The 10,118-nt window shown below is 39.4% G+C and overlaps 1 protein-coding gene across 1 annotated transcript; it reads left to right on the top strand.

The window, feature by feature from the left end:
* Positions 1-7,166: 7,166 nt before the first annotated feature.
* On the top strand, positions 7,167-9,887 carry LOC309973995 (vascular cell adhesion protein 1-like; the record flags this gene model as incomplete). Its single annotated transcript, XM_082858448.1, is given in 4 exon segments — positions 7,167-7,179; positions 7,709-8,433; positions 8,435-9,245; positions 9,487-9,887. Coding segments are annotated over 4 exon segments (1,950 nt in total).
* Positions 9,888-10,118: the final 231 nt, after the last annotated feature.

Genomic DNA, 10,118 nt, shown 5'->3' on the forward strand with positions numbered 1-10,118 from the left:
CCAAAGTAGGGAAAATTTGCATTAAAAGACTGATTGTTGATCAAGGGTCAAATATCTACTAAATCTGGTCTCATCTAAAGTCAGCTTGGTCCTTCCCCATGCTGCTAGTGCATTCTCTTGCCTCTGCTCAGCCGCATTTCTCGACTGGCCATTCTGGATCAGTGCCTAAGTTTTAACGCTGCCTAGATGAGCAAGGTTAATTTCCTATAGACAGTAGGTATATGGAGGAAAATCAGAAATATTAGCAGGGCTAACCTGTCAGTCTAATAAACAAAAGAAGAGAGGACAAGGAGAAAAGAAAAAAGAGTGAGGGAATGAGTTAAGTAAAGATACCAAAGCATATAATAAACAGTCCACAAGGTATAAACCAACAGACCAGAGAGGGTATGCAGTGCCACTTAAGGGCCAGAGAAACTTCCGTATCACTCAAGTTGGAAGGCTTCAGTCATGTGCCATTATTTCTCCACCTAGACTTGGATCCAAATAGTCCAATCTGCCAGAAATGTGAGGCAAGTATTACAAATTTAGGTTGGAAGACAGACATCTAGACATACAATGTGTTAAATGTTAAAGGAGAGGAGAGTATAGGATGCCCTGGAATACACAGAGGGGGCAACTAATATGAATTTAAAAGAAACATAGTTTAACTGAGGCTGAAAGGATGGGAAGAGGGTAGCCAGGCAAAGAGAAGGGAAGGATGTTTCTCTCTTAGAGAGGGAATGGATTTTGCAAGTGCCCAAAGGCAAGAGAATTGTTAAAGAGAAGTGAATTTAGCATAGACTTGAGGAGAGTAGTGTTGAGCAATGAGATAGAATTGGACACCATCAGGATACTAGAAAATCTTGTATGTCACATCAGGGACAATGGAGCCACTGCAAGTATCAGAAATTAACTTGAAAAAAATCACTTACCAATGACTGGCTCTATATAATTTTACTTTTAGACTAGACACAAGACAATTTAAGCTAGAGGATAATTAAGAATTTTGCAAACCCCCAAGAACATTGTTATAGCTTTTAATCATCATTATACTTTAGATGAACATGGTATATCCTACAAATGGCCTTTTAACTTTATCACGGGGTATTTATTTATGATTTAGCTCCTTCTCATGAAAATACTGTATCTTTAAAAACATTTCTGATTGCTTAGATTACAAAAAAATAAATTCTTGTTATATTTTAGAATTGCTGGAAGCTTAAAATTTTGATGACTCATTTCATCAAAATGTTTTCAGCATATACTTTATATATATGAACAAAAATACATGAATATATAGAATAAAAATACATGTGAATATATATTGCATATGTTATGTACATAATAGTACCTAATTTCAAATAAATTGTATATAATTATATATTTTGTATAAAGTATATACATTATAAAGTATATAAAAAATAGAAATTAAAAAATAATGAGCAGAAAAAAATTAGAAATCAAAATTCTAATAGAAGAAATAGAACTTTCCCAAGGGACTTGGAAGACCCACTCTGGAGACAACTGTTATAACCCACATAAAATCGGAGTTCCGATTTTTTTTCATATTTTCATTTTTTCATAAATTCTGCACATGGGACTGTATATTTCTTACTTGAAGAAATAAAATATTATGTGGGGAACATTCTTAATTTCAGGCACACTTTCACAGAAAATTAATCAAGTGTTCTTACTATTTTGATTACAAAAGAAAAATTCCAACCACAAGAATCACTGAGGTCACCATGTACTCTTGAATTGATTCAGTGTGTTATGTTGCCACAGGAATTTCAAACTTGTAAAGTTGTATGACGCTCTCGAAGCCTTATGTTTCTTACTGCAAGGAACAGAGAACAGATAGATTTTAGTACTAAAAATTAAACCTAAGGACCTCAATAAGAGAAAAATAAAGAAGGTAAGTGGGAAAAAAAAAGTATACGGTAAAAAGGACCATCATTTAAGGCCCTCCAGAGGCTTCCTAGTTTAAAATAACTCAGTACTGTCTTTTCTGGACTGAGGACCTGCATTTGAACACACCACTGAAAACCCTGGTGTGGTGGCCAGACCATGGGTTCTTGGGTCAGCCTGGTTTTGATCCAGCTCTGTGTGAAATTAGGCAAGTTACTTAATCTTTCTAAGCCTTTGTTTCCTTATCTATAACATGGGTATGAGTGACACCTACCTACTAGGATTGCTGGATGGATTAAATGAAATAATAATATATGTGAGGTGTTTAACACAGTGCCTGGGCTGTAGTAAGCACTCAATAAATACCAGCATAATTGTTCAAAGAAATAGAAGTATACAATGAACATAGCATCACCTTTTCTGACAAAAAGCCCAGGGTTAACATAAAATATAAACACTTTTTAAGCTTTTGTTCTTACAGAATTTTGATTTTCTAATTATCACAGTGTACTTTCAAATGTCTGAATCAATGCCATTTCATTTAGATTAAAAACTAGAAATAGCAGGCTATCAAACTTGCTTTCTGCAAAGCAGCAGGCAGAGTGCTGAGGGCCCAGGATATGGAAGAGATAAACATAATTAAGTGGGAAGGGCAATGATTAAGGCAGTCTTAGCTTATGCTAGGACAGGTCTTGCTAGTAGAAGGGCAAATGAGGTGATAATTTCAGTTCCTAAATACTAGAGCAAGAAGCTGTGAGACGGTTGTTAGGAGAGAAATGAGAAATAGTCTCAAGGAGAAAGAGGGCTGGAAAGTACAACATACACACATGCTTCTTTCCTAAATATTTGCCTGTGTACCTTATCACATGCCACATGCCATGCTAGGCATTTTCACAAACTGTCTTTATCTGCCTATTTTATAGATGAAACCCTAAGATTCAGAGATTATAAATTGCTTGCCCAAGATTATACAAAGAAAATAGAAATTACAGTCAGTGGTGGCATATGTTGTTTGTAGTGATGATTATCGTAATATGGGTCAGGGACATTAGAGAGACCAGGCTCAAAGGAGCTGAGCTATGGAGAAAGAGTCTGCTCCCAGATTTTTAAGCAGCAGTTTTAGGATCTTCCACTTGACTGATAATAGCCAAATTTGCATTGAAAAGTCATTGAAACAAAGAGATAAAAACCCTAAGAGACTTCATGTGGGTGATTTGTTGCTACAGAAGCAACTTGCTTGGTGCTTGATGGTTACAGGCTGAACAGTTCTTGCTTTTTGTCCAGGAAATGCAAAACTGAAGGAATGCAGATTTGCCAGGCAGGGAAATAACTCATTAAGCTCATAATATGATAAAAAGAAACAGGTTGTGAGAGAAAATTTTTATATAGAGTTTTTTCTGAACAGTCTTATTTAGGCTTATATCATTGTTTAATAATAAAGTCTTACGCCTCGTTGTCATCTATTTTGCTTACTGATTGCACAATTTACAGTCACTTTGGGACAGGGGTCCTGAGGCTGATTACTAAAAAGCTGTGAAAACTTTTATCCTTATCCACAGTTAAAGCACCCAAGCATTTCAGCTACCTTTCAGAAATATTTTCAGATTCTATAGACACTAAAAAACTCTGCTTCTGTGATGCTGTGGAAATAGATTGGGTATCTAAAACCTGCACTGTAGAGACTATTTCTCACCTACTAAGATTGTGCCTATAATTAGTAGATACTATCACCAAGATGGTGGAATTTAGGCTCATCTGTTGGGGTCTATGTAATACAGGAACCCTAGGAATCAATGACTAAAAAGTCTGGATTTAGCTTTTGTTATTAAAAAAAAAAATCTTAATTAAGCCAGACACAATAGGAGAAATCTTGTCTTTCTTTCTTCACTTACATGAAGAACCTAGAATAGACAAACTCAGAGAGACAGAAAGTTTGGTATCAGAGTCTGGGAGGAGAGGAGAGATGGGGAGTTATTGTTTAATGGATACAGAGTTCCAGTTTGGGAAGAAGAAAAAATTCTGGAGATGGATATTTGTAATGGTGGTACAATGATGTGAATGTACTTTATGCCACTTAGCTGCATATGGTTAAAATGGTATGTTTTATGCATATTTTATTTACCATAATAAAAAATTCTTAGGCCACAGCAATAATGCCAATAATACCTACCAATATTGACTAGTGCACTGGACAATGTGCTAAATGCTTTTCATGCACTCTCTTAGTTAACCCTTAAGGTAAGTACCAGAGAGAATGAGACACAAAAGCTTAATTAATATGTCTAGGCTTCACACAAATAGTAAATGGTATAGCAGGCTTTGAACCTGGGTCTATTTACAAAGCCCATGATATACGTACAACATTATATATATGGGACTTTAGAGAACTTTTTAAAGTTTATATAAAACTTTTATATTAGATTTATATTTTCATATCATACCAAAGGCAAGATTTATATAAATAAAAACATCAAAGCTCAGCGTTCTAACACTAACAAGTGGCTTTATTCTCAGGTGATGCTTTTTCAACTCTCCTTCATCTACAGAACTTTAAACACACAACAGAGGCAATCTCAGGGAACAGCATCCATCCTTGTTTCTGACAGTACAGTGTAATTTTGACAATAAGATGGAGGAGGGGGAGAGTGAATTTATTCTTTCCCCTTCTGTTCCCTACTGTTGTTTCAGATCACAGTGCCACTAGATGGCCTCTTTTTTGATTTCAAGAATGGACTTGTTACTTTTTGATTTTGCCCTCATATCATACTCTGCTCTCAAAACTGTCCCCCTCTGGCCTGGGTAATCCATCAGGGGCCCAACCTCCCCTAGTTTCACAAAGGTAGGCAAATGACTCCAGCAGAGACAGAATCGTTTTGAAGGAGTGAGTGTTGACTTCGCTGCCACTTCAAAAGAACCTGCCTGAAGATGAGGCCGGTACTTAGAAAAACCATAGCCAAGAAATGGAGAGAGTTGTCTTGACGCTACTTTAAAATATCTGGCTTTTATTTATTTATTTATGGCTGCATTGGGTCTTCATTCCTGCTCGCGGGCTTTCTCTAGTTGAAGCAAGCGGGGGCTACTCTTCGTTGCGGTGTGTGGGCTTCTCATTGAAGTGGCTTTCCTTGTGGAACATGGGCTCTTGGCATGTGGGCTTCAGTAGTTGCAGCACACGGGCTCAGTAGTTGTGGCATACGGGGTTAGTTGCTCTGCGGCTTTTGGGATCTTCCTGGACCAGGGATCAAACCTGTGTCCCCTGCATTGGCAGGTGGATTGGCAGGTGCGCCACCAGGGAAGTCTCAAAACATCTGGCTTTTGTTCCAGATGATTGTGTGCCTGGCACACAATAAGCACTGGATTATATTTTCCTTGAAATAACATATTGTCTGACCAACTTATGAGAACTCCAAGATCTTCATTTCTGAAATGTGGCCCTGAATGCAATCTCTTCTCATTCCACTTCTCCCATTCATTCATTCATTCTCTGAATATTATGTATCAGGAGAGACAACACAAACAGAAGTCATAATCTGTGGTGAATGTAGCATGAGAAACATTTAGAGTATTATAGGCGCACAGAGGAAGCACCTCTGCCTCTGTGGGAAGAGTATTCCAGGCTGAGGATGGAAGGTGCAAGCTCTCAGGGGGCTATGCTTGGTGGGTTCAAGGACACCACGGAGGCCAGTGTGGCCTGTCTCCTTTGTTTCCACCTTTCTCCCCCTGTGAAGGCGGTTACCCATGCAATGTGCCCTTTAGTTTATCTTTTCCCTTTTTTCCTTGGAGAGAAGATCTCTTTCACTCCTAAGGCTATGAGTAGATGACTTCCAACACAAACCGTCAGTCCTAATCTCTCCACACAACTCCAGGCAAGCATTTTCAATTGCTTTCATGAAACCTCCACTTGGATTTCCTCCTCATTCCTTCAGATCTACATGTTCTCCAAAGAATTCATCATCCTCTCCACCCCAAACACACCCAACCAGCTCCTCTTCTTGGTAATACTTTCCTTGACAATGGCCCATTATTACTGAATCAGTGAGGCTTACAACTTTGGAGTCACCTTTCCTTCCCCCTCCCTGGTATCTCACGTGTAATCACGTACTTAAACCAGATGGCAAACTGTCCAAATTCCAAGGATGGCCCCCACCAAAGTTCTAAGCCAGAACAAACATGTGTAATTGGGCAATCATTCTCTGGCTATTGCAACCAATAGGAAATTATTTTTTTTCCTTTTTGACTCACCTGCAACATTTATCTTTACCTGAAAACTTTTATGGAGGTAAAATCTGGAAAACCACAAACCACACTTCCATGGTTAATGCGTTCTGAACAAATCATTTTAAACACAGTGAAAACACTTGAGTGCAAGTGTTTATGCGTCACTACACGTTGACTTAAGACAGTTGGGATTGCCAGTTGGGTTTCCCTGTGCTGTTTCTAAGGATCCCAGGGATTCTAAACTATTCTGTCTTAATTTTATCCTGGCATTGAAGTGATGTGAAGTCTCAAAATTCACTTCAGTGCTGTGCAAAGGCTTCTAAACAGCTCAAGCTTTCCTCATTAAGACAGCACTCCTACTCTCTCCATTATTTTTTAACTTTTTATTTTATATTGGAATATAGTTCGTTAACAATGTGATAGTTTCAGGTGTACAGCAAAGTGATTCAGTTATACATATACATGTATCAGTTCTTTTTCAAATTCTTTTCCTATTTAGGTTGTTACATAATATTGAGCAGAGTTCCCTGTGTTATACAGTAGACACTTGTTTGTTATCCATTTTAAATATAGCAATGTGTACATGTCAATCCCACTTTCCCTAACTATCCCTTCCCCCAATCCTTCCCCTCTGGTAACCATAAGTCATTCTCTAAGTCTGGACATATATCCAGAGAAAAACATGGTCTGAAAGGATACATGCATCCCAGTGTTCATTGCACCACTGTTTACAACAGCCAAGACATGGAAGCAACCTAAATGTCCATCGACAGAGGAATGGATAAAGAAAATGTGGTACATAAATACAATGGAATATTACTCAGCCTTAAAAAGAAATGAAACTGAGTTATTTGTAGTAAGGTGGATGGACCTAGAGTCTGTCATACAGAGTGAAGTAAATCAGAGAAAGAGAAATATGGTATGATGCCACTTATATGCAGAATCTAAAAAGAAATGATACAAATGAACTTATTTACAAAACAGAAACAGACTCTCCATATATTTTTTTTAACTTTCAAGCATCACTTCTTTAGAAAGCATTCCCGGCAGCTGGGCCGGTCAAGATGGCAGTCAGTGGTGGGTCAAGGTGAACAGTGGCTGAGGTGTGGGAAGTGGCATGGAGCCAAGCCTGGGACTGCGGAAGCGTGGGGGGACCACAGTAGAAATCCTCGGGGGCAAGAAAGAAAGCCTGGACCTCGAAGTCCCTGAGCAACTCTTCTCCTTGGATTTGGGGAGCCTGCCCCCCATCTTAAAAAAAAAAGGAAGAAAGCATTCCCTTATTTATCAATACTTTATTCACCCTCATGTGCTTTGTGGTACTCCAGCATTCAAGCCAAAATATTTGCCAATTCTGATTGAGAAGTAGGCAGTCCATATGAACAGTAAAAAATAATTTATCAAGAATAATTAAAATTCCATTTTAATGATTTCAAGAAATCATGGTGGTTGTTTGGCTTGATGAAACCCAGCACTGGAGCCTCCCCAGCTCTTTGGTGGGGCTAATGGCGGACTCTGGGAGGGCTCACACCAAGGAGTAGTTCCCAGAGCTTCTGCTGCCAGTGTCCTTGTCCCTGTGGTAAGCCACAGCCACCCCCCACCTCTGCAGGAGACCCTCCAATACTAGCAGCTCAAGCTTTTAAAATCAACATCTTCCCTGAATCCAAAATTATTGCTCAGATTGGTAACTCCATCTCACTGACTTGCAGCACAACAGACTGTGAGTCCCCATCGTTCTCCTGGAGAACTCAGACAGACAGTCCGCTGAACGGGAAGGTGAGAAATGAGGGGACAGAATCCACGCTGACCATGGATCCTGTTAGTCTGGGGAATGAACACTATTACTTGTGCACAGTGATTTGTGAGTCCCAGAAACTGGAAGAAGGAATCCCAGTGGAGATCTACTCTTTCCCTAAGGACCCAGAGATTCATTTGAGTGGCTCCCTGGAAGTTGGGAAGCCAGTCACAGTCACGTGTTTGGTCCCTGCTGTTTACCCATTTGAAAAGCTGGAGATAGAATTACTGAAGGGCAACCATACAGTGAAGACACAGAACTTTCTGGAGCCTTCAGAAATGAAGTCCCAGGAAACAAAGAGTTTGGCAGTAACCTTCACTCCTGTTTATGAGGATATTGGGAAAGCTCTTTTTTGTCAAGCTACAGTACACATTAATGAAATTGATTCTCAACCCCAAGTACAGGGGACTACAAAAAAACTGCAAGTCTATGTCTCACCCAAGGACACAGTTATATCTGTGAATCCCTCCACAAGCCTGCAAGAAGCTGACTCCATGACAATGACATGTACCAGTGAAGGTCTACCAGCTCCACAGATTTTTCTGGAGCAAGAAATTAGACAATGGGAATCTACAGCTCGTTTCTGAGAATGCAACTCTCACTTTAATTGCTATGAGGATGGAAGATTCTGGAATTTATGTGTGTGAAGGAGTTAACCTGGTTGGGAAAGACAGAAAAGAGGTGAAATTAATTGTTCAAGAGAAAATGTTTACTGTAGAGATGTCTCCTGGATCCCAGATTGCTGCTCAGATTGGCGACTCAGTTGTGTTGACCTGTGATGTCATGTGTTGCGAGTCCCCATCTTTCTCTTGGAGAACCCAGATAGACAGCCCTCTGAATGGGAAGGTGAGGAGCAAGGGGTCCAAATCCACGTTGATCCTGAGCCCTGTGAGATTTGAGAACGAACATTTTTACCTGTGCACCATGACATGTGGACATAAGAAACTGGAAAAGGTAATCCAGGTGGAGCTCTACTCCTTCCCTAGAGATCCAGAAATTGAGATGAGTGGTCTGTTAGTGAGTGGAAACCTGGTCACTGTAAGCTGCAAGGTTCCTGATGTGTATCCTTTTGACCGGCTGGAGATTGAATTACTTAAAGGGGAGAGTATTATGAAAAATAAAATCTTTTTGGAAGATGTAAGTAAGAAATCCCTAGAGACCAAGAGATTGGAAATGATCTTCATCCCCACCACTGAAGATACTGGAAAAGTTCTTGTTTGTCTGACTAAGTTACCTATTGATGAAATGGAATTTGAACCTAAACAAAGGCAGAGTACACAGGTACTATATGTTAATGTTGCTCCTGGTGATACAACCCTCTTGGTCAGCCCCTCCTCCATCCTGGAGGAAGGTAGGTCTGTGAATATGACATGCTCTAGCGATGGCCTTCCAGCTTTGAAAATCCTGTGGAGCAGGCTGCTAAGTAATGGGGATCTATAGCCTCTTTCTGAGAATATCACTCTCATCTTAACATCTACAAAAATGGGAGATTCTGGTATTTATGTCTGTGAAGGCATTAAACAGGTTGGAATAAGCAGAAAAGAAGTCAAATTAATTATCCAAGTTGCTCCAAAAGATATACAACTTAACAGCTTTTCCTTCTGAGAATGTCAAGGAAGGAGACACTGTCATTATCTCCTGTACATGTGGAAATGTTCCCCAAACTTTGATAATCCTGAAGAAAAAAGCAGAGCCAGGCTACATAGTGCCTAAGTCTACAGATGGTGCATATACCATCCACAGGGCCCAGTTAGAGGATGCAGGAGTATATGAATGTGAATCTAAAAATGAAGTTGGCTTTCAATTAACAAGCATAACACTTGATGTTAAAGGAAGAGAAAGTAACACGGACTATTTTTCTCCTGAACTTCTCATGCTCTATTGTGCATCCTCCTTAATAATACCTGCCATTGGAATGATTATTTACTTTGCTAGAAAAGCTAACATGAAAGGGTCATACAGTCTTGTAGAAGCAAGGAAATCAAAAGTGTAGCTAATGTTTGAAATGCTCAGAGACACGATGTTCAAATCCTCAGTACTGCTCATCATTCCATGAGGAAAACAACAAGCTAGGAGTCCAGACTTCCTTGAATGTAGTAAACTCTTGGAAAGAAATGGCTGCCTATGCCCCTTGTTGTGAGCCAGAAGCCAAAGGAAAATTTTGGCCTAAAAAATAGGCACTACCTTTGAGATGTGATAACTGGAGTAGTTTCTTGATGTGTAT

The sequence above is a fragment of the Leucopleurus acutus genome (genome assembly GCF_964270905.1).
Source record: "Leucopleurus acutus genome assembly, chromosome: 17".
NCBI lineage: Eukaryota > Metazoa > Chordata > Mammalia > Artiodactyla > Delphinidae > Leucopleurus > Leucopleurus acutus.